General features: G+C 44.9%; 1 protein-coding gene across 1 annotated transcript in view; it reads left to right on the plus strand.

The window, feature by feature from the left end:
* Positions 1 to 25,527, plus strand: part of LOC124776043 — a 247,507-nt gene that overhangs the window by 153,796 nt on the left and 68,184 nt on the right. Inside the window, exon 13 of the mRNA XM_047250883.1 lies at positions 11,029 to 11,312. Coding sequence (XP_047106839.1) covers positions 11,029 to 11,312 — 284 coding nt within the window. The remainder of the gene's footprint in view (positions 1 to 11,028; positions 11,313 to 25,527) is intronic.

Here is a 25,527-nt window from a genome sequence, read left to right on the forward strand (position 1 = left end):
CAGAAAGGCATTCACTATCTTGTCTTTCAGTAGTGCTGTGCCCCAAAAAAGTTCAGCGGACGAAATGTAAATTTCTTAAGGTTTTCTCCAGCCCCAGCCAGGCAGTACAGAGCAGCATAGGCGATGGGCTAATCGAGTAAGTCACTCGACAGTATTTTCGATATTATATCAAAACACTCCAGCCGGATGGGGTTTGAGACACCAGTCACAACCGAGATGCATAGAACTACTGACACCGCAACACAGTGACCAGTAGTGAAGTAACAATTTGTAACTCAGAACACTTGCGTGTAACCAATAAATTCACATACTTCAAGTTTAATTCTGCCAAACCTGCCCCCCACTCCTCCCACTAGGACTATGTCAGAAGCGTAGTTATAAGGGTATGAACAATCGACCTTAGGACCTCAAAGCATTTAGTTGTAGCACCAGTCTGTCTGTGTCTGGAGCAGGAGTGCATGAAAGGCTTTTGATTTTCAGAGAAATCACGGCTAAAACTGGGTGACGATAATCGAGTGGCCACCTGTCGACTGATTAACTCGCGTGTGGTGGTGCAGCTGTAGGACTTGGAAAATTTCACTGATGCAGGGAGCTGGTGTGTGGTCAGTCACCCTTGTCAGATTTCAGCCAGTGTACTGCAACTGTCCGGCTGGGGAAGGTGCCTTCGTGGCCTGCTAGCCACCGAGTCACCGTCGTCCACAGTCCTGGTCTGCCCCTGAGGAGTGGCTGGGGCATTGCTGCAGTGTATCAGGACATCTGGTGTCGGTTATCGCACCCAAGTGCACGACACATGGATAACGAGTACACACGAGGATGAACAGCCTGTGATACTCACGAGGGTCTGGGTGGGCTGCACTCGTTCTCCACCCACTGGTGACCCACATGACGCCACGTGTGAGTTAACGAGCATTGCGCTCTCATTTAAATATTTGGCCGAAAGAGGCAGCCTACAGAATTGTGATACGAATCCTGTCGTCCAAGACCGCATGCCACAAGGGCGCAGATTAACCACGAGATGGGGAAACTCTCAGAAGTCTATTGTCTATTGAGGCCTAAGAACTATAGTGTGCGAGTGAGACAGACGAGAATCTACGTCATAAGGAATCCCAGCAGAAGCCATTTGTGACCAAAGAGACGTAGCAGTGTTAAATATGGCGGACCTAAGATCGGCCATAAAGGGAAACATTTATGAAAACTATTTAATTCTGTAGAATTGCAGGAAATTGAGGCACAGGAATTTTAATCTGCCATCCTCCATAAATTTTAATGGTGATTCCAAAAAAACTTGAATATTGATCATATCAATAATAGTTTACGATTTATTGTTAAATTGAAATTCACAAGTTTTGTAACAAAGATGTTGTTGTTGTTGTTGTTGTGGTCTTCAGTCCTGAGACTGGTTTGATGCAGCTCTCCATGCTACTCTATCCTGTGCAAGCTTCTTCATCTCCCAGTACCTACTGCAACCTACATCCTTCTGAATCTGCTTAGTGTATTCATCTATTGCTCTCCCTCTACGATTTTTACCCTCCACGCTGCCCTCCAATACTAAATTGGTGATCCCTTGATGCCTCAGAACATGTCCTACCAACCGATCCCTTCTTCTGGTCAAGTTGTGCTACAAACTTCTCTTCTCCCCAATCCTATTCAGTACTTCCTCATTAGTTATGTGATCTACCCATCTAATCTTCAGCATTCTCTGTAGCACCACATTTCGAAAGCTTCTATTCTCATCTTGTCCAAACTATTTACCGTCCATGTTTCACTTACATACATGGCTACACTCCATACAAATACTTTCAGGAATGTCTTCCTGACACTTAAATCTATACTCGATATTAACAAATTTCTCTTCTTCAGAAACGCTTTCCTTGCCATTGCCAGTCTACATTTTATATCCTCTCTACTTCGACCATCATCCGTTATTTTGCTCCCCAAATAGCAAAACTCCTTTACTACTTTAAGTGTCTCATTTCCTAATCTAATACCCTCTACATCATCCGATTTAATTCGACTACATTCCATTATCCTCGTTTTGCTTTTGTTGATGTTCATCTTATATCCTCCCTTCAAGACACCATCCATTCCGTTCAACTACTCTTCCAAGTCCTTTGCTGTCTCTGACAGAATTACAATGTCATCGGCGAACCTCAACGTTTTTATTTCTTCTCCATGGATTTTAATACCTACTCCGAATTTTTCTTTTGTTTCCTTTACTGCTTGCTCAATATACAGATTGAATAACATCGGGGAGAGGCTACAACCCTGTCTCACTCCCTTCCCAACCACTGCTTTCCTTTCATGACCCTCGACTCTTATAACAGTCATCTGGTTTCTGTACAAATTGTAAATAGCGTTTCGCTCACTGTATTTTACCACTGCCACCTTTAGAATTTGAAAGAGAGTATTCCAGTCAACATTGTCAAAAGCTTTCTCTAAGTCTACAAATGCTAGAAACGTAGGTTTGCCTTTCCTTAATCTTTCTTCTAAGATAAGTCGTAAGGTCAGTATTGCCTCACGTGTTCCAGTATTTCTACGGAATCCAAACTGATCCTCCCCTAGGTCGGCTTCTACTAGTTTTTCCATTCGTCTGTAAAGAATTCGCGTTAGTATTTTGCAGCTGTGAATTATTAAACTGATTGTTCGGTAATTTTCACATCTGTCAACACCTGCTTTCTTTGGGATTGGAATTATTATATTCTTCTTGAAGTCTGAGGGTATTTCGCCTGTCTCATACATCTTGCTCACCAGATGGTAGAGTTTTGTCAGGACTGGCTCTCCCAAGGCCGTCAGTAGTTCCAATGGAATGTTGTCTACTCCGGGGGCCTTCTTTCGACTCAGGTCTTTCAGTGCTCTGTCAAACTCTTCACGCAGTATCGTATCTCCCATTTCATCTTCATCTACATTCTCTTCCATTTCCATAATATTGTCCTCAAGTGCATCGCCCTTGTATAGACCCTCTATATACTCCTTCCACCTTTCTGCTTTCCCTTCTTTGCTTAGAACTGGGTTTCCATCTGAGCTCTTGATGTTCATACAAGTGGTTCTCTTATCTCCAAAGGTCTCTTTAATTTTCCTGTAGTCAGTATCTATCTTACCCCTAGTGAGATAAGCCTCTACATCCTTACATTTGTCCTCTAGCCATTCCTGCTTAGCCATTTTGCACTTCCTGTCGATCTCATTTTTGAGACGTTTGTATTCCTTTTTGCCTGCTTCATTTACTGCATTTTTATATTTTCTCCTTTCATCAATTAAATTCAATATTTCTTCTGTTACCCAAGGATTTCTACTAGCCCTCGTCTTTTTACGTACTTGATCCTGTGCTGCCTTCACTACTTCATCCCTCAAAGCTACCCATTCTTCTTCTACTGTATTTCTTTCCCCCATTCCTGTCAATTGTTCCCTAATGCTCTCCCTGAAACTCTGTACAACCTCTGGTTCTTTCAGTTTATCCAGGTCCCACCTCCCTAAATTCCCACCTTTTTGCAGTTTCTTCAGTTTTAATCTACAGTTCATAACCAATAGATTGTGGTCAGAGTCCACATCTGCCCCTGGAAATGTCTTACAATTTAAAACCTGGTTCCTAAATCTCTGTCTTACCATTATATAATCTATCTGATACCTTTTAGTATCTCCAGGGTTCTTCCATGTATACAACCTTCTATCATGATTCTTAAACCAAGTGTTAGCTATGATTAAGTTGTGCTCTGTGCAAAATTCTACCAGGCGGCTTCCTCTTTCATTTCTTAGCCCCAATCCATATTCACCTATGTTTCCTTCTCTCCCTTTTCCTACACTCGAATTCCAGTCACCCATGACTATTAAATTTTCGTCTTCCTTCACTATCTGAATAATTTCTTTTATTTCATCATACATTTCTTCAATTTCTTCGTTATCTGCAGAGCTAGTTGGCATATAAACTTGTACTACTGTAGTAGGTGTGGGCTTCGTATCTATCTTGGCCACAATAATACGTTCACTCTGCGTTTTGTAGTAGCTTACCCGCATTCTTATTTTCCTATTCATTATTAAACCTACTCCTGCATTACCCCTATTTGACTTTGTGTTTATAACCCTGTAGTCACCTGACCAGAAGTCTTGTTCCTCCTGCCAACGAACTTCACTAATTCCCACTATATCTAACTTTAACCTATACATTTCCCTTTTTAAATTTTCTAACCTACCTGCCCGATTAAGGGATCTGACATTCCACGCTCCGATCCGTAGAACGCCAGTTTTCTTTCTCCTGATAACGACATCCTCTTGAGTAGTCCCCGCCCGGAGATCCGAATGGGGGACTATTTTACCTCCGGAATATTTTACCCAAGAGGACGCCATCATCATTTAATCAGACAGTAAAGCTGCATGGCCTCGGGAAAAATTACGGCCGTAGTTTCCCCTTTGTTTTCAGCCGTTCGCAGTACCAGCACAGCACGGCCGTGTTGGTTATTGTTACAAGGCCAGATCAGTCAGTCAATCATCCAGACTGTTGCCCTTGCAACTACTGAAAAGGCTGCTGCCCCTCTTCAGGAACCACACGTTTGTCTGGCCTCTCAACAGATACCCCTCCGTTCTGGTTGTACCTACGGTACGGCTATCTGTATCGCTGAGACACGCAAGCTTCCCCACCAACGGCAAGGTCCATGGTTCATGGGGGGGGGGGGGGGGGGTAACAAAGATATGAATGATAAAATCTGAACGCTTTAGTCGATCTTAGCGTTCGACATTTCATATAGAAGCGCATCATTAAAATGACAAACGTGGTAAATATCAACTGTAACTTTATTTGTTTAATATGTATAGAACATTTAAATTATCAGTATTTTCTGTTAAGCATCAGATCATCATTTCCTCCACCCAAAACACATCGAACGATGACAGTATGACACCTTATTGAATCATTATATTTGTTGTAAAGCATAGTGCATAGTAATTAATTTTGTTTTTTATTTATCTGAAAGCACATTGGTGCAAGGCTACTGGCCGTGATATTCAAAGTTAAGAAGGAAATTGTGTTGGTTCTATGTAGAAGAATTTAACGTTTATTATGAAATGGATATTGTTGCTACTTTATTTACAACGTGAAAGTGGTCAAGCTTTGATTATACACTCCTGGAAATGGAAAAAAGAACACAATGACACCGGTGTGTCAGACCCACTATACTTGCTCCGGACACTGCGAGAAGGCTGTACAAGCAATGATCACACACACGGCACAGCGGACACACCAGGAACCGCGTGGTGGCTGTCGAATGGCGCTAGCTGCGCAGCATTTGTGCACCGCCGCCGTCAGTGTCAGCCAGTTTGCCGTGGCATACGGAGCTCCATCGCAGTCTTTAACACTGGTAGCATGCCGCGACAGCGTGGACGTGAACCGTATGTGCAGCTGACGGACTTTGAGCGAGGGCGTATAGTGGGCATGCGGGAAGCCGGGTGGACGTACCGCCGAATTGCTCAACACGTGGGGCGTGAGGTCTCCACAGTACATCGATGTTGTCGCCAGTGGTCGGCGGAAGGTGCACGTGCCCGTCGACCTGGGACCGGACCGCAGCGACGCACGGATGCACGCCAAGACCGTAGGATCCTACGCAGTGCCGTAGGGGACCGCACCGCCACTTCCCAGCAAATTAGGGACACTGTTGCTCCTGGGGTATCGGCGAGGACCATTCGCAACCGTCTCCATGAAGCTGGGCTACGGTCCCGCACACCGTTAGGCCGTCTTCCGCTCACGCCCCAACATCGTGCAGCCCGCCTCCAGTGGTGTCGCGACAGGCGTGAATGGAGGGACTAATGGAGACGTGTCGTCTTCAGCGATGAGAGTCGCTTCTGCCTTGGTGCCAATGATGGTCGTATGCGTGTTTGGCGCCATGCAGGTGAGCGCCACAATCAGGACTGCATACGACCGAGGCACACAGGCCAACACCCGGCATCATGGTGTGGGGAGCGATCTCCTACACTGGCCATACACCACTGGTGATCGTCGAGGGGACACTGAATAGTGCACGGTACATCCAAACCGTCATCGAACCCATCGTTCTACCATTCCTAGACCGGCAAGGGAATTTGCTGTTCCAACAGGACAATGCACGTCCGCATGTATCCAGTGCCACCCAACGTGCTCTAGAAGGTGTAAGTCAACTACCCTGGCCAGCAAGATCTCCGGATCTGTCCCCCATTGAGCATGTTTGAGACTGGATGAAGCGTCGTCTCACGCGGTCTGCACGTCCAGCACGAACGCTGGTCCAACTGAGGCGCCAGGTGGAAATGGCATGGCAAGCCGTTCCACAGGACTACATCCAGCATCTCTACGATCGTCTCCATGGGAGAATAGCAGCCTGCATTGCTGCGAAAGGTGGATATACACTGTACTAGTGCCGACATTGTGCATGCTCTGTTGCCTGTGTCTATGTGCCTGTGGTTCTGTCAGTGTGATCATGTGGTGTATCTGACCCCAGGAATGTGTCAATAAAGTTTCCCCTTCCTGGGACAATGAATTCACGGTGTTCTTATTTCAATTTCCAGGAGTGTATAAATACGTTAAAATGTAACCTAATGTAGAATAAGCTGTAGTCAGTCAGATGAATGGCCTCAGGAAAGGGAGCTGCCGTAGTCAGTTGAGCGAAGATGTTCGTCTCGCGCGCCGGCCGCTGTGACCGAGTGGTTCTAGGCGCTTCAGTCTGGAATGGTGCTGCTGCTAAGGTCACAGGTTCGAATCCTGCCTCGGGCATGGATGTGTGTGATGTCCTTAGGTTGGTTTGTGGTTTGTGGGATTGAAGGGACCAGACTGCTACGGCCATCGGTCTGTCCTTATGTTAGTTAGGTTTAAGTGGTTCTAAGTGTAGGGGACTAATGACCTCAGATTTAACATCTGTCCCTAGTGCTTATAGCCATTTTAACCATTAAGTTCGTCGCGCGAGAAAACATGGCCGGGGCGGGCAGAGAGACAGTGCTGGTGGAGACACGGAAGCGGACGGTCGGTCTTTAGGTAGCTTGGAAGTGAAACGACTTTGAAAATTTCGCGTTATGTGGTATAGCGGGACTTAGTTTCTGAGTGGTGAGCAGCCGCGCGCTGGTGTGAACTCTAACTTCTCGTGTCAAATATTGGACTTTTAATTCGCGATGAGATTGTGAATAATCGAACTGTGTCAAATGGATTTGCGCTCGAGTGTATCAGTTCTCTAACTACGACCATTTTCGCTATTAGTTTGCTTTCTGAATAAACATTCTTCTAACAAAAGCACAGCCGTGTAGCCTACATCATTTATGGGTCGCTAATTTAGTTCCCGATATTATTATTACTGTTATTATATGTTATGTTAACTTTGTATTTCACCAACTTGCCACCAGCTAGACAATTTAACCAAAGGGTCACAAGTGTCTAATTTAGGGCGTGTAATGTGACATGTGCGGTTCATCCCCTAGACGAGTTTAAGCCAAGTCATTTCGACGAAGAGGAACCGCATGTGAGCCCGAACATCTTTGGGATATTAGTAGCAGCTGCCTACGACCCAGGACGACGGGTGTTGCCGGCAATATGAGAGCATCAGCACATTCCGCTGTAGGCTGTGTTTGCATCCACACAGTGCAACCATGAGGGCAGCTGGAGTGCTGTGTAAGACTGCTTCAATATCCACGTGTCAGCACTACCACTCTTTAACTGCACGTTCCAGTGTGAATCTTCCCTCGCGAGTTCTCTCAAATTTGTTAACAGTTACGGACATTACTTTTGAAATAATTGTAATCTGGTAGTCAGGGAGAAGCAGGATAAGACCACGATTGTGGATGGGGCCGTAATCAGCTACCGTTGGCTACAGTTAACACATACACTTTATTTTAAAAAAAAACTCTCAACAATCATTTTAAAAGATTTTACTACACTGACAGCTGAAGGCCTTACGAAGAAGGAACTAAAATTTTTTGTCGACTGATGGCCACACGCAACTTCAGACTACGCAACAGCTGAAGGCCTGAATCACAAATGAGGAAGGCAGTTACACATTAACAAATACTAAGATATTTCCTTCTTAAAAAATCAAGACACTGTAACAAGCTATAGTAACGGCTGAAGACCTTATTAAGAAAGAATTGCAAATTATTTGCTGGCTGAAGGCCACAAGCAATGTTGCATACAATCAACGGCTGAAGGCCTGATTAAGGAAAGTTCAAAATTTTTCGTCAGCTGAAGGCCACAAGCAATTTCAGAATACACAACGGCTGAAGGCCTGGATTACCAATAAGGTGGACAATTACACGTTAAAAATACTAAAACCGTTTTCAAACAATCTTAATAAACTGTAACAAGTTGTAGTGACGGCTGAATGCCTTATTAAGACAGAATTGAAAACTATTTGTCGGCTGAAAGCCACAAGCTATGTTACAAACAATTAACGACTGAAGGCCACAAGAAATTTCGGAATACACAACGGCTGAAGGCCTGAATTACCAATTGAGGAAGGCACTTACACATTAACAAATACTAAGATATTTTCTTCTTAAATAATCAAAACTGTAACAAGCTATAGTAACGGCTGAAGGCCTTATTAAGAAATTATTGGTCGGCTGAAGGCCACAAGCAATTTCAGAATACACAACGGTTGAAGGTCTGAATTACAAGTGAGGAAGGAAGTTACACATTAAAACATTAGGATAAATTTTAAACAATTATGACAGCTTGACCAAGTAAGACGGAGTGATCCACAGATGTTGCTCCTTGGATCGACCTGAGGAAGGTGACTACCACTATATAAGTGGCGAGACAGGCTGCCAAGTGTAATGTTCACCTAACGAGGGCAACTCAAATTAGAGACGGTTTAACCGCCGATGAACCTTCTTAGCAAATCCAACTAACGCCAGATAACCAGTCGAACGATGGAATAATTCAGGCGAAAGCGAAGTGACAGACAGCACTGCGTGTTTGAAACACCAAAAGGCAGAAGGAACCACTGTAACCCAGGTAGACAAGGAAAACAATTATCCATACCCTCAATCAAGGAAGCTGTCAAATTACACACCATGCCGGACAGCATCGGCAAGACGATGAAAGTACGCTGGCGCAAAATACGCTAACCTCCAGGGCAGGTAACTAGGGTGCTAGCGGCCACTAGGCAGTAAGATACCGCAGGTTGCACTTCAGCAATAATAACACTAAATCCAAACTAACATCAAACAGTAGAAGGCGGCTAACAGCTTCCGCCAACGTGGCAGACTCCGCTTGTTGCAGTTAGTCTCGCTGAACCTGGGAGCAGCAACACGCAAACATCAGTGAGATCTCAAACAGTGGAAGTTTCACTTCTGGATAAGGTTCACTCAACCAAATGTCCTGGGTTCGGTCGTCGGCTGCAGCCCCTCGATTCGACAGAGCTTGCACGCCGCCAGCCGTCTCAGCCTGTTCAAGCGCTTCAGACCTCCTCTCTGCTCCGTCCTAAGCAGCACTCCTGACACACACGACGACCCGGAAATACCAGCCGTGGCAGCAAAGATAGTACCACAGTACTGGCTATCGATAACCGCTGCTGCTGCCACTTGTGGACAAACAACACTAGCAAACTTAGTGGCGCCATTAACACAAGAAGGAAACGAGATGCCACTACCAAGACCCCAAGTTATGAACGGCAAGAAAGCGAGCCGCACATGGCTCAATAATAAACCTACTTTTCCATCTGTCTTGTTTTAATTTGACTGCATCTCACACGATTGTGGGACATGTCACCAGTTCCTCCAGCCATTAGCGCCTGTGGATGAGTTCCACTGCTTGTTTATTCAAACAGCTCCTCTTGGGGGTTACAAAGCTGAGTGGACCTTGTTCCAGATCTTCCTATCACAGAAAAATCTGAGGAGGTACCGGGAATCGACGACAGGTACTTCCAAATCAGAGGCAGTGACACTAACCATTTGCCTACAGAGGTGGTTGTAAGATAGGAGAATGAAGCTTGTTCATGTTGTTGTTGTTGTGGTCTTCAGTCCTGAGACTGGTTTGATGCAGCTCTCCATGCTACCCTGTCCTGTGCAAGTTTCTTCATCTCCCAGTACCTACTGCGGCCTACATCCTTCTGAATCTGCTTAGTGTATTCATCTCTTGGTCTCCCTCTACGATTTTTACCCTCCACGCTGCCCTCCAATACTAAATTGGTGATCCCTCAGAACGTGTCCTATCAACCGATCCCTTCTTCTAGTCAAGTTGTGCCACAAGCACCTCTTCTCCCCAATTCTATTCAATACCTCCTCATTAGTTATGTGATCTACCCATCTAATCTTCAGCATTCTTCTGTAGCACCACATTTTGAAAGCTTCTATTCTCTTCTTGTCTAAACTATGTATCGTCCACGTGTCACTTCCATACATGGCTTCACTCCATACAAATACTTTCAGAAACGACATCCTGACATTTAAATATATACTCGATGTTAACAAAGTTTTCTTCTTCAGAAACACTTTCCTTGCCAGTGCCATTCTACATTTTATATCCTCTCTACTTCGACCATCATCAGTTATTTTGCTCCCCAAATAGCAAAACTCCTTTACTACTTTAAGTGTCTCATTTCCTAATCTAATTCCCTTAGCATCGCCCAACTTAATTTGACTACATTCCATTATCCTCGTTTTGCTTTTGTTGATGTTCATCTTATACCGTCCTTTCAAGACACTGTCCATTCCGTTCAGCTGCTCTTCCAAGTCCTTTGCTGTCTCTGACAGAATTACAATGTCATCGGCGCACCTCAAAGTTTTTATTTCTTCTCCATCAATTTTAATACCTACTCCGAATTTTTCTTTTGTTTCCTTCACATCTGTCAACACCTGCTTTCTTTGGGATTGGAATTATTATATTCTTCTTGAAGTCTGAGGGTATTTCGCCTGTCTCATACATCTTGCTCACCAGATGGTAGAGTTTCGTCAGGACTGGCTCTCCCAAGCCTGTCAGTAGTTCTAATGGAATGTTGTCTACAGTATTTTATTATATATCAGTAATCCAACACACTTATGTGGATAGTAGTAAGAATTACAGTACTCTCTGCTTGGCGACGTGCACAGGCGCTGTGCCCACACGTGGTGCTGGTGAGCTCGGCGTGTTCGTGGCTGTCTCCGCTGGTGCCGGTGGTGGCGCTGGTGGCGACCTTAGGGCTGGAGGCGGGCTACCCGCTGCGGCAGGACAGCGCCACGGAGTTCCTGTGCTACCCGCAGGGCGTCGCCCTCTACACCACCGTCGTCTTCCCATTGGCGCTCTGCACTGCCGCCAACGCCGCCATCTTCCTCTACTTGCTGCTGGCTTTTCTCTTCCCTGTGTGCCAGGACGAGGTTGACCTAGGAATCCGACGGTAAGCATCTTTATAACTGCAAAGACGTTCTCTCTCTCCCTCTGGTAACTACAATCCCTCTACGAACTATAGGGTAAGGTAATGAATGTTACAGTAACTCAAAAAAAAAAAAAATGGTTCAAATGGCTCTGAGCACTATGGGACTTAACATCTGAGGTCATCAGTCCCCTAGAACTACTTAAACCTAACTAACCTAAGGACATCAGACACATCCATGCCCGAGGCAGGGTTCGAACCTGCGACTGTAGCAGCAGCGCAGTTCCGGACTGAAGCGCCTAGAACCGCTCGGCCACAAGGCCGGCACCGGTAACTCCTTTCCCCATCTGTCTCTCCATATCATAGTGTCACTCGCTGTGGCGTCTTCATAAATAAATGCAAGTTTTTAACTGAGGAGAGAAAATACTCATGATTATACATGTTCAACTGTAGCTTAAAGTTACTGCTTGTGATCTGTTGTACCATGAGTGTGTTACAAACCACCCTTGGTAACGAAGATATACAGATGCGTTCTTTTTCTGCACTGCATGTGTCTGATTCGGCTTCTAACTACAGACACTTGAGATTGTAGTGGAAATTATTGACTATCCGGATGAGTCAATTAGCAGATCCTAGGCATCAGATTTATTGCCTACCAGCAGCTATGTTTCAACTCGGTCACTTAACAATCTGCCTTTTATCAGGAGCTCAGCTGTAAATATTTCTTGATAACTGGGCCCACAGCCAACAAATACTAGTTAAATTAAGACATTTTTCCGCCGAGGCTCTAACTTTATGGATTTCTTTTATTTACTATTGGCCAAATTTCAACCTCATGGTCATTAAGTAGACATATGACCACTTACTTATATGCACATGTTTGATGCGGTTGAAACTGACCAATACCAAACAGAACTATTACATAAAGCTATAGGCTCAGTGGGAACATGTCTTTATTTAATCAGTAATACAGTATACAGACATTAATACCATCAAGAAATAAATTCTATATTCTCTTTAGACTTAACAATATTGTAGGCACAACAAACGTTAACATTCGCAATATAAATTGTAATGAATACTGGTACTACTTTAAAGAGTACCGTTACGGCGGTGAAGACCTTCTTCTTCGACTGCAGGGGCCCTCTGTTCGTCGAGTTCCTCGAGCGTGAAAGCACTATCAGTGCACAGCGCTACGACGACACTTTGTAGTAGACGATATTTGTAGAAACTGCGACCCGCCATGAAGTCAAAACGCCGAAGAATGTCGTCAGACTGAGGCACCCTGTTACACTTTAACCACTGCTGCCCCCTTCCCCCCCCCCCCTCCCCACACCCCCCGCCCCCACCCCGATGTCAATCCAATCGGACGACGGCTGCGTTTCATCGATTTGATTGGAAGACACTGCAGCATCCTCCTTACAACCCAGATCTTTCACCGTGTGATTTTCACATTTTTGGTGACGCTACGAAAGACATGCGAGGACGTCGATTTCAGTCGGACGACGAAGTCATGACTTGATGCGGTTATGGATCCGTCAGCGACCCACCGCGTTCTACGAATCAGGACTCGATCGTCCCGTCAGCCAATGGGATAAATGTCTTAACCTGTGTGGTGGCTACTTTTGAATGGAACTATTTCACGGTCCCGTCATGGCTAGTCTTCTGTTTTCATTTGACTGCACGTCATATATGAACTCGACAACAGTGAGAGGCATGGGTGACATGCTACTGGACGAAGGCGACGTGGAAGTCAGTTTGCGGCCGTTGAGTGTTAAGGAATATGTTGCAGTCTTGTATTGTTTTAGGTGTTGTGATCTTGACCACACGCTCAAGGACTGCACAAAAACAGGCTTTATGTGCAACAGATGTGAGGAGAAGGGCCACAATAGACCAGAGTGCAAAGCAAAAGAGCCTAAGGAATGCTGTACTCCACGCCAGAAACGGAACAAAAGTCTGAAACAACTCTAAAACGGCCGGATGCTCCACGTGAAAGAACTTACACCGCGGCCAGCTTGCCCGACAGGACTACGGAGACCAACAGAAATACAAACACCCCAACAACAACATCGAATACTGAGGCCCAGCAAGCGCCGCGGCTACGACAAAACCCAAGTACTAATTTCCGTCGACACGGTGGAGAACCTGGTGGTGGGAGGAGGCGTGGAGGCGTCAGACGTCCTCTCTGCCGGTGTTTATGACAGCTGGGGGGGGGGGGGGGGGAGTGGACAGCGTACAGCGTAGAAGCGGAAACGCGGCCGTCAGAATTACAGTATGAAGGGATCCAGTTCGGATTCTAAACATGATGATTCCTAAATACGATGCACTATGAGGATGATATGCTAGCGCAAGGCGAGACCCGACATGGCTAGGAGGCTTACAGCCACACCATGTTGAAATAGAGCCGCTCAATCGGCTTGAGAAGCTTGATAGGGAACTCCTAAGTAACGACGGTACGTGTGAAAGGCGAGAGAAAGAACGAAATGAAAAGGATGCAAACAATAACAAGCAGAGCGCACCCCAATTATCGTCCAGCGACGAACTAAGGAAGCATTACGGTAACATCAAAAGCAGATGATACGTCTGTCTCAGCAGGGGTCTCAGAATGGAATCGATAGTACTTCCTCCACTGCGTTCCCGTCTTGGAACATAGTCTCTACGACTGTTACTAGTGCATCAAACTCATGGGACCCCCGGTGCTCTTTGCTTCTTGTAACAAACTATCAAGTACCGCCAGGGCATTGACAGACGCGGCAAAGATGGAAGTCACCATCAAAAGTGCTTCTTCCTACGTGGCCCCACATACTCAGTTAAAAAAAATGGCTCTGAGCACTATGCGACTTAACTTCTGAGTTCATCAGTCGCCTAGAACTTAGAACTAATTAAACCTAACTAACCTAAGGACATCACATACATCCATGCCCGAGGCAGGATTCGAACCTGCGAGGGTAGCGGTCGCCCAGTTCCAGACTTTAGCGCCTAGAACCGCACGGCCACTCCGGCCGGCATAGTCAGTTGGTAGGAGCCTTGAAACGCCTTTTGCCGAGTAAAGGCACCATAGACAGTGCTTCCCCAGTGCCCTACAATCCAGTTCCACTCATACTGGTGCCTCCGTAAGGATGCCTCCTACATCCAAGTCAACACCCTGTAGCGTTGCAGGTGACGGCTCAACGGAAGTTAGCGGAAGCAACCAACAAGACGACAACCGGACCAATTTTAAATGTAGTAATATAAAAATTACGCTGGAGAGCCAAACAAACTAGTGCAGCTACCCAATATTGTGTAGGGCCCCCGTGAGCACGCAGAAGTGCCGCAACACGACGTGGAATGGACCCGACTAACGTCTGAAGAAGTGCTGGAGGGAACTGACAACGTGAATCCTGCAGGATTATCCATAAATCCGTAAGGGTACGAGGGGATGGAGATCTCTTTTGACCAGCAGCTTGAAATGCATCCCAGGTATGCTCAATAATGTTCATATCTGGGGAGTTGGGTGTTCAGCGGAAGAGTTTAAACTTAGAAGAGCGTTCCTGGAGGCACTCTGTAGCAGTTCTGGACGTGTGAGGTGTAGCATTGTCCTGCTGGCATTGCCCAAGTCCGTCGGAATGCACAAGGGACATGACTGAACGCAGGTGATCAGACAGGACGCTAACGTACGTGTCATCTGTCAGAGTCGGATCCCGAGTCGTGTCTAGACGTATCAGGGGTCCCATATCATTCCAGCTGCACACGCCCCACACTATTATAGAGCCTCCACCAGCTTCAACAGTCCACTGCTGACATGCAGGGTGCATGGATTCATGGAACTGTCCCCATGCCCGTACACTTCCATCCGTTTGATAAAATTTGAAACAAGACTCGTCCGACCAGGCAGCATGTTTCCAGTCATCAACAGTCCAACGTCTGTGATACGGGCACAGGCGAGGCGTAAAGCTTTGTGCCGTCATCAAGGGTACACGAGTGGTCCTCCAGCTCCGAAAGCCAGTTGAACGGTTCGCACGCTGACACTTGTTGATGGCCCAGCATAGAAATCTGCAGCAATTTGCGGAAGGTTTGCACATCTGTCACGTTGAACGATTCTCTTCAGTCGTCGTTAGTCTCGTTCTTGAAGGATCTCTTTCCGGAAGCAGCAACGTCGGCGATTTGATATTTGGCCGAATTCGTGATATTCACGGTACACTCTTGAAATGGTCTTACGGGAAAATCACCACTTGATAGCCACCTCGGAGATTCTGTGTCCAATAGCTCGTGCGCCGACTATAACAACACGTTCAAACTCACTTAAATCTTGATAACCTGCCATTGTAGCAGCAGTGACCAATCTTAACAACTGCGCTAGGCATTTTTTCTCTTATAATACGCGTTGCCGACCGCAGCGCCGTATTCTGACTGTTTACATGTCTCTGTACTCGAATACGCATGCCTATACCAGTTTCTTTGGCGCTTCAGTGTAGTTAAATAAGATAGAGTCTCAAGAAATATTTCAGACGCCGCAACGACTCTTAAAGTGACGAACGCACCGAAATGGGTATATTATCTGCTACCCTACAGCGGAACAAACGGACAGAAAAATATTATGAACCGAAAACTCACCGACGAAACTCGCACGCGCTGAGTGAAAGCACGAGTTAGGCTTGCAGAAGGCGAGCGGAAGGACTCAATATAGACAAAACATACAGGGACCATGTGAAGGGTCAGGGATGAGTGTTCCTCGACCTACCAAAGTCTTGAGTACATAGTTACATCTGTAGCAAGTATCTGTAATTAGACATCTACATCTGGTGTATTAACAGATGTCCTATCATCCTATTCCTTCCACTTGTCAGTGTTTTCCACATATTACTTTCCAATTCTGCACAGAACCTCCTGATTCTTTACTTTATCGGTCCACCTAATTTTCAACATTCGTCTGTAGCACTACATCTCAAATGCTTCGAGTCACTACTGTTTCGGTTTTCCCACAGTCAATGTTTCACTATCATACGACCCTACGCTCCACACGCGTATTCTCAGAAATTCCTTCCTGAAATTGAGACCTGTGTTTGATACTAGTAGACTTCTCTTGGTAGGAAAGCCCTTCTTGCCAGAGTTATTTTGCTTTTTCTGTAGCCTTGCTGAGTCCGTCATTGTTTATTTTGCTGCCTAGGTAGTATAATTGCTTAACTTCATCTACTTCGTGATCATCAATCCTTATGTTAAGTTTCTCGCTGTTTCTGCTGCTTCTCATTGCTTTCGTCTTTCGATTTACTTTCAATCCATATTCTGTAAGCGTTACACTGTTCATTCTATTCAGCAGATTATGCAGTTCTCCTTCACTTTCACTGAGGATAGCAGTGTCATCAACGAATTGTATCATTGATATCCTTTCACTTTGAATTTTGACTCCACTGCAGAACATTTCTTTTATTTCCGTCTTGCTTCTTCGCTGTATAGATTGAACAGTATGGGCGAAAGACTACATCCCTGTCTTACACCCGCTTTAATGACAGTACTTTGTTCTTGGTCTTCCGCTCTTATTATTAACTATTGGCTCTTGTACATATTGAATATTATCCGTCTCTCCCTATAGCTTACCTCTCTTCTTCTCGGAATTTCGGATATCTTGCACCATTTTACATTGTCGAACTTTGTTCCAGGTTGACAAATCCTATGAAAGTGTTTTGCTTTTTCTTTAGTCTTGCTTCCATTATCAACCGCAACGTCAGAACTGCCTCTCTGGTGCCTTTACCTTTACCAAAGCCAAACTGATTGTCATCTAACCCATCCTCAATTTTCTTTTCCATTCTACTGCATATTATTCTTGTCAGCAACTTGGATACATGAACTGTTAACCTGATTGTGTTATAATTCTCGCACTTGTCAGCTCTCCCTCTCTTCTGATTTGTGTGGATAATATTTCTTCGAAAGTCAGATAGTATATCGCCTAACTCATACATTCTATACACCAACGTGAGCAGTCGTTTTGCTGCAACATGCCCCAATTTTTTTTAGAAATCCTGATGAGATGTTATCTATCCCTTCTGCTGTCCGAGCGGTTCTAGCCGCTACAGTCTGGAACCGCGCGACCGCTAAGGTCGCACGTTCGAATCCTGCCTCGGGCATGGATGTGTGTGATGTCCTTAGGTTACTTACATTTAAGTAGTTCTAAGTTCCAGGGGACTGATGACCTCAGCAGTTAAGTCCCATAATGCTCAGAGCCATTTTGAACCTTCTGCCGGCCGGTGTGGCCGTGCGGTTAAAGGCGCTTCAGTCTGGAACCGCGTGACCGCTACGGTCGCAGGTTCGAATCCTGCCTCGGGCATGGATGTGTGTGATGTCCTTAGGTTAGTTAGGTTTAATTAGTTCTAAGTTCTAGGCGACTGCTGACCTCAGAAGTTAAGTCGCATAGTGCTCAGAGCCATTTTTGAACCTTCTGCTATATTTGATCTTAGCTATTTTAAATCCTGAATCTAACACTGGATCCCTTATCTCTTCTAAATCGAATCGTGTTTCTTCTTCTATCGCATCACACAGAGCTTTTCCATCATAGGGGCCTTCAACGTACTTTTTACAACCATCCGCTCTCTCCTCTGCATTTAACAGTGGAATTTCCGTTGCACCCTTATCGTTACCACCCTTGCTTTTCAATTTCAAAGAAGACTGTTTTGACTTTTTCACATTTTTCGTGCAGCCATACACATTCTTAAATCGAGCGGGTGCTCCCAGCAACATAGACACTACAGTAACAAATAACAGAGCGCTCCATCAAATACAACAGTGGGAGAGGACGGGGCAGCTCACTCGCAGCGATCGCAATATCTCAGTGACAGGCATTCATTCTGACACTTAAATCCAGATGACGTCTGATCGTCACCTTAACCTACGCTAGGGGGATTGGGAGAAGCTTTGTGACAATATATTCTCCATCCTACTACACGAAGTGAAAGGTAGTGTACAACGTAGGACTTATGGACTGAACGACTTATGAAAAAGTGCGTAGTATTCCGCCATTACAATCACCACAACTAGACCCAGATATAGAATATCGTGGATCGAGGAATTGGCTAGGACTGCACAGATAAATGAAGACTGCACGCCTGCCGCAATGTCCTGCGGCAGCTAGAGACAAGTCAGACATCAGCAATTTCGATAAGCTAAAGAACAATATCAGGAAGCCCTGTTGCCAGTTAAATAGAGAATTACGCTGACAAACAATTGAAATTCACTGGTGTGGGCCTTATAAACTCTTCATCGAGAGAATAACAGTGACTTCAGCATCATCAACATTGAGACAGGACAGTAGTGAAATGACCCAGCAGTGGAGGCAAACGATTGGATTTTAGCTTTATAAGCCCCTCCCTGTCATACACATCCAATGACCATCGAAGCTGAACACAGGAAATTGCGAGCATAGCTGGAAACACAGTACACGACGAACACGCTTGTCCACCCCTTCGCTTCTGCCATTAAGAGGCTAAAGAGAAAGAAGGCTCGCATCCCTGATGCAATTCATTCAGAAGTGCTGCAGCAGATCACACCGCAAAAGACCTTACAAATGACGAAACTTCTTAACGGTACCCTCCGGACGTGAGAGGTACCTGAAACCTGGAGGGGGGCAATCACAGTCAGCCTTAAAAAATCTGAAGACTGTTGTGTACATAGTTCCGCATAGTCAGCGCATACACAACTTTCCCACTAGAGCGCGCCCGCTAAGCACAACAGCGCAGGCGCAGCGCACGTCTGTCTCCGCACTACGAGATGGCGCTGCCATAAAGACGGACCAAATTCTGCTCCCGCCGATCCGCGTATTAATATGTAACGCAGCCAATGAGATTGCTGCTAACGTAGAACCTTTTCTCCTCGCGGATCACACTCGCGCAGTGATACCTGAACGCGCGAGGTATTATAACGAGTGTACAGACCTACGATTAGTCAGTCTGCATTTTTCTGCATTAGTCTGCATTTGTCTGTACCAGTCTATAGACAAGTTTCAGTCTGCGCCTAATAAGATTATCATATTCCTGTACATAGCCATGAAGAGAAATGTATAGACACTTTGTCAAGTATCAGAGATATGTGAGAATAAGATTAACGTACCAAAACCAAAGGAACTTCAGATTGTCGATTGTAAATAGCATCCAGAATCAAGTTAAGTAGGGTTTATAATTGTTATTATCTTAATAAATGTGTGTGAAAATTAATCAAGTTCTGTTTAAAGTTGGTCACCGTCAATCTGCTACTCTAAGCGTGCAAGTGGCATTTCTATCGTCTGACCTAACGGCAGAAGATAAACACGCCACGATAAGACCACGAGACATATTGCTGACACTCGTCTACTTCGTTAGAGCGACAAGTAAAATAATCTGATGATGTGTGTACCGAAGGTCTTACAGTACGCACACCACAAAGACGGAATTCCGTCAGAACTCAAATGTTAGCTACGGATTTTCCGCTGTTGGTATAGGTCCAGGGATGAGTCCTTTTTGAACCCTACAGGTCCTCAAATGCTCAGGCGTCTGAGGTCACATCGGTTCAGATTTACACCCAGAAAATTGACGGATGACGCGATTAATCAGTCTATTCGAATAATTAACAGAACATAGAAAGTTATGCGATATATGGGAGAAACATTCGACAGTTTATGATGGCCCGCGTCTTTGAGACTCGCAGCTCCCAGAGGCCCTACATCTACATCTACATGGTTACTCCTCAATTCACACTTAAGTGCCCGGCAGATGGTTCATCGAACCATTTTCATGCTACAGGGCTATTACAAATGATTGAAGCGATTTTACAGCTCTACAATAACTTTATTATTTGAGATATTTTCACAATACTTTGCACACACAAACAAAAACTCAAAAAGTTTTTTTAGGCATTTACAAATGTTCGATATGTGCCCCTTTAGTGATTCGGCAGACATCAAGCCGATAATCAAGTTCCTCCCACACTCGGCGCAGCATGTCCCCATCAATGAATTCGAAAGCATCGTTGATGCGAGCTCGCAATTCTGGCACGTTTCTTGGTAGAGGAGGTTTAAACACTGAATCTTTCACATAACCCCACAGAAAGAAATCGCATGGGGTTAAGTCGGGAGAGTGTAGAGGCCATGACATGAATTACTGATCATGATCTCCACCACGACCGATTCATCGGTTTTCCAATCTCCTGTTTAAGAAATGCCGAACATCATGATGAAAGTGCGGTGGAGCACCATCCTGTTGAAAGATGAAGTCGGCGCTGTCGGTCTCCAGTTGTGGCATGAGCCAATTTTCCAGCATGTCCAGATACACGTGTACTGTAACGTTTTTTTCGCAGAAGAAAAATGGGCTGTAAACTTTAAACCGTGAGATTGCACAAAACACATTAACTTTTGGTGAATTGCGAATTTGCTGCACGAATGCGTGAGTATTCTCTACCGCCCAGATTCGCACATTGTGTCTGTTCACTTCACCATTAAGAAAAAATGTTGCTTCATCACTGAAAACAAGTTTCGCACTTCCATGAGCTGTTGCAACCGCGCCGAAAATTCAAAGCGTTTGACTTTGTCATCGGGTGTCAGGGCTTGTGGCAACTGTAAACGGTAAGGCTTCTGCTTTAGCCTTTTCCGTAAGGTTTTCCAAACTGTCGGCTGTGGTACGTTTAGCTCCCTGCTTGCTTTATTCGTCGACTTCCGCGGGCTACGCGTGAAACTTGCCCGCACGCGTTCAACCGTTTCTTCGCTCACTGCAGGCCGACCCGTTGATTTCCCCTTACAGAGGCATCCAGAAGCTTTAAACTGCGCATACCATCGCCGAATGGAGTTAGCAGTTGGTGGATCTTTGTTGAACTTCGTCCTGAAGTGTCGTTGCACTGTTATGACAGACTGATGTGAGTGCATTTCAAGCACGACATACGCTTTCTCGGCTCCTGTCGCCATTTTGTCTCACTGTGCTCTCGAGCGCTCTGGCGGCAGAAACCTGAAGTGCGGCTTCAGCCGAACAAAACTTTATGAGTTTTTCTACGTATCTGTAGTGTGTCGTGACCATATGTCAATGAATGGAGCTACAGTGAATTTATGAAATCGCTTCAATCATTTGTAATAGCCCTGTACTTCTCTACCATTCCACTCTCGAATGGCGCGTGGGCAAAAGGAACACTTAATCTTTCCGTTCGAGCTTTGATTTTTCTTACTTTGTTATGATCATCATTTGTACCTACGTAGGTGGGTGTCAGCAAAATATTTTCGCATGCAGAAGAGAAAGTTGGCGATTGAAATTTCGTACATAGATCTCGCCACAAAGAAAACCACCTTTGTGTTTTTTTTTTTTTTTGCGAGTTGTTTATACCTAATTACGCCGTTTCTCGGAACGTTGTATCCGAGCCTATCCTTGTATAATAAACCTTTCACATTTCTTTGTTGCATATCTTCCTCGACTTCATTTTTCCGTTGTGCACAACATCTTTCTCTTCTTCTCTTGTATGGATGTCCCCAACATAGAATATTTTTCGGCCATCATTCATCCTCTAATCTTATTACATGTCAATCCCATCTTAAACTCTGATCCCCACCTCTTTGGCGATTTGTACGTGGGAGTTTTCATACGCTTCCTGATCTTTATTTGGGATAATCTCCAGCTTCGAAACTCTACAACTTCTTCTCAAAAAATTCATTTGCACGCCTTGAAGTCTTCTTCTATCTTGGTTTGTCATTTCCCAGGATTCCGCTCCACATAAACAAATGCTTCGCATTATTGATCCATATAACAATTTTTGTCTTTTTCTTAATTTTATCTGACCAAAGGACGGCATGCAGCTTCTTGATTGCCTGTTTATCTTGTGCTGTCTCTCCCTTACTTCTTGTGTATTGGAACCCTGACCTGAGATTACGACCCTCAGATATTTATAACTCTGACATGCCACAATACTTTTTCCATCTACGATAAATTCATGTATTTTACTTCCTATGAAGAGACATCTTGTTTTAGAAAAAATGTTGTTAGTCTGGTCTTATTCCTATATAATTCACGGCTATAGCAGAAATAGAGTCACCAAACGGCGAGCAGGGAGTCGCAAGATGATGACACAGATCAATAAGCGAGGCCTGTGGGGTCGATTTGAGGGAACATTTTCTGGAAAATTACCACTGAATCCTCGCTAACATCAATGGAGTGGGACGATCGCACACAAGTAGTTCCATATACTTCTTGTGATAGTGACCAACTCGAAAGAGCACCTTGAAGTGAAATCATGAGCATTACTGCAAACCATGAGCAATTGGTGTGGTATAAACGGACTCTACGTTATGTTGAAAGTGAACATAAAAAGAAGTCCTACAGTTAAACTAGAAGCAAATAGCATAAAAAGAAACGTGGTTACAAGATACTTGGGCACATACCTGGACTAGAAATTAAACTACAGTGTGTATCAAAAAGAATCATCCGATTTGGCACGTCTGTATTTCTGAAACTAATAAACATCTACGATGAATTTTGTTTTTTGATGAACGGGAGACAAAAAGTTTTCTTTTCATACCTTTCCATAGCTGTTTAATATGCCCCCTTTAAATGCATGGCATATATCAACCCGGCATTCAAATTGTTCTCACACTCCAGCGAGCATGTCTTGAGTTACAACTTCAACAACTGCTGTTGTGCGATGTCTCAGTTCGTTCATTGTTGTTGGTAACGGAGGCACATGTACAGAGTCCTTTATAAACAACCAGAAGAAATAATCACTTAGAGTCAGGCATTGGAGGCCAGTAATGCAAGGGTGAATCATTTGGTACAGTGCGACCGATCCATAGTTCAATAATACTTTGATTTAAAAATCACGCACTTCCAAATGCCAATGTGGCATGCCCCCTCCTGTTGGTAAATGAAGTCGATCGAGTCAGTCTCCAAATGTGGGAAAAGAAAGTTCTGAAGTATATCGAGATATGTGTTTCCTGTAACAGTGTTCTCGGTAAAGAAAAATGGACCATAGACCTTTCCCCGTGAAACTGCACAAAACACATTAAATTTTGGAGAGTCCCCTCTCATGTTGTACTACTTCATTTGGTTGTTCCATACCCCATGTTCTCACATTATGACGGTTCACGTTTCCATTTAAATGGAATGTTGCCTCGTCACTAAACATTAATCGTGGAAGAAAATTGTCATCTTCTATCTTGCCACGAACGGAATGATAGAACTACACACGTTATTGTTTGTCACCTACACGAAGAGCTTGCAGTAGCTGAATTTTGTATGGTTTCATGTGTAAACGTCGACACAACACACGCCAGACGGACATCGGGGGCATTTTCAGCTGACGAGCTGCACGGCGAACGGATTTCTGCCGACTCCCTGTGAAACCAAGGCGGATGCGTTGGACGTCTGTGTCAACACTCGGAGAGGCCCCGGAAATTTGCCTTTACTGTTTCTCGGAATTGTTCATGCCATCGTCTAATGCTCTGTGCTGTAGGAGGATCCACACCATACCTAGTACGAAAGTTGGGCTGAACAGTATTACTGACCCGCACTGTGCAAAACGTAGAACACAAAACGTTTTTTGTTGTCCCGACACCATTTTCACTAGAACTGAACTGGGTGCACACTGCTGCTAGCTAGCGGGAACCATGTAAAAGTCGAGAGTTTGCTCTTTCGAACAGTACGTTGTTGACTCACATATCTCAAACAGCAATACTTATGACATTTTTTTTAAGCCGGAGGATTCGTTTTGACACACCCTGTGTAATCAATACATATATAAAAAAAAGCTATAGGAGTTGCTGCAGAAACTTGCTAGGATCAATGCAGTGAACTTCAGATTACCCATCACTATAATACAAACAGATCACTGTGCTCACTTCGAGTCCACGATATGTTTTGCTACTAGCGTGTGGGCACAACATAGACTCAGCAGAGCAACTAATAGCATGGTGGTAAGGCAGGGAGGGGGTTCGATACCACGTCAGGGGAGAAAACTGAACGTGATGCTCGGGATACACCCGATAGAGATAACTATTAAGAATCGCGCCGAAACATATTGACTAAATACAGGCAGACCACATACAGTGAGAGACCCCTTAATGGTAGTACATACAGACATTGAGTCAGCTCAGACCCTGTGAGACCTGAGTTTCTCCTGGAGTATACAGCTTTCAAATATCTTCCGGGAATTCAGCCAGGTAACACGTTCAGCGACCGCCGATATTTCGGCGGGAGAACACTCCGCCATTTTCAAGGCGAATTGCAACGTACAGGCGATGTACACGCAAATTCAAAACCTCGGTTCTCGGATTGATGCAGGAAAAATAACACACACACTGAATACTGGTGCCACCAAAGATGACCGAGCGAGGTGGCGCAGTGGTTAGACACTGGACTCGCATTCGGGAGGACGACGGTTCAATCCCGCGTCCGGCCATCCTGATTTAGGTTTTCCGTGATTTCCCAAAATCGCTCCAGGCAAATGCCGGGATGGTTCCTTTCAAAGGGCACGGCCGACTTCCTTCCCCGTCCTTCCCTAATCCGATGAGACCGATGACCTCGCTGTCTGGTCTCCTTCCCCCAAAAACCACCACCACCACCAAAGATGACCAAAGTCAGAGCTATCGATAGTGAGACTACGAACCTGCAGGTGAGGTAGCATTGACTCTGTCCCTCTATTTTTTGACAAGGGAGAGAGCCGGATTGCAAACAGAGTTTAAACAAAAACCTCCATCCCTGTTAACAAGGTTGCCCGCTAGTAAAATCTCAACTGCCTCCTTAATAACACTGTCCCAATAGCTGGACGTGCATGCCAATATCTCGTTGTTATTATATAACATGGGGTGTCCAGTATCCAAGCAATGTTCGGCAATAGCAGATCTACTTGGCTGCTGTTACCGTGTGTGCCGCATATGCTCTGTACTTCGGTCCTTTGACCAACATATACCATGCTACAGCTACAAGGAATGCGATATAAACCCGCCTTACGCACACCAAGATCATCCTTAACAGAACTCAAAAACGCTCTAATTTTAGATGGAGGTCGGAAAACACATTTCACATCGTATTTCCGTAAAATACGACCGATCTTGTTGAATGTGTTTCCTACGTAAGGCAAAAAGGCAGTAGACTTAGGTGTCGACTCAGAATTATCATCAATCACCCGATGTGCAGTTGGTCGATAGTGCAACGCACGTTCAATCTGTCTATCACTATAACCATTTTGACGAAATGTAACTCCAAGATGGGACAGCTCAGCTGGAAAAGTCTCAAATATCGGCGGTCGCTGAAAGTGTTACCTGGCTGAA

This window comes from Schistocerca piceifrons, chromosome 2, assembly GCF_021461385.2.
Source record: "Schistocerca piceifrons isolate TAMUIC-IGC-003096 chromosome 2, iqSchPice1.1, whole genome shotgun sequence".
In the NCBI taxonomy this organism is placed as follows: Eukaryota; Metazoa; Arthropoda; class Insecta; order Orthoptera; family Acrididae; genus Schistocerca; species Schistocerca piceifrons.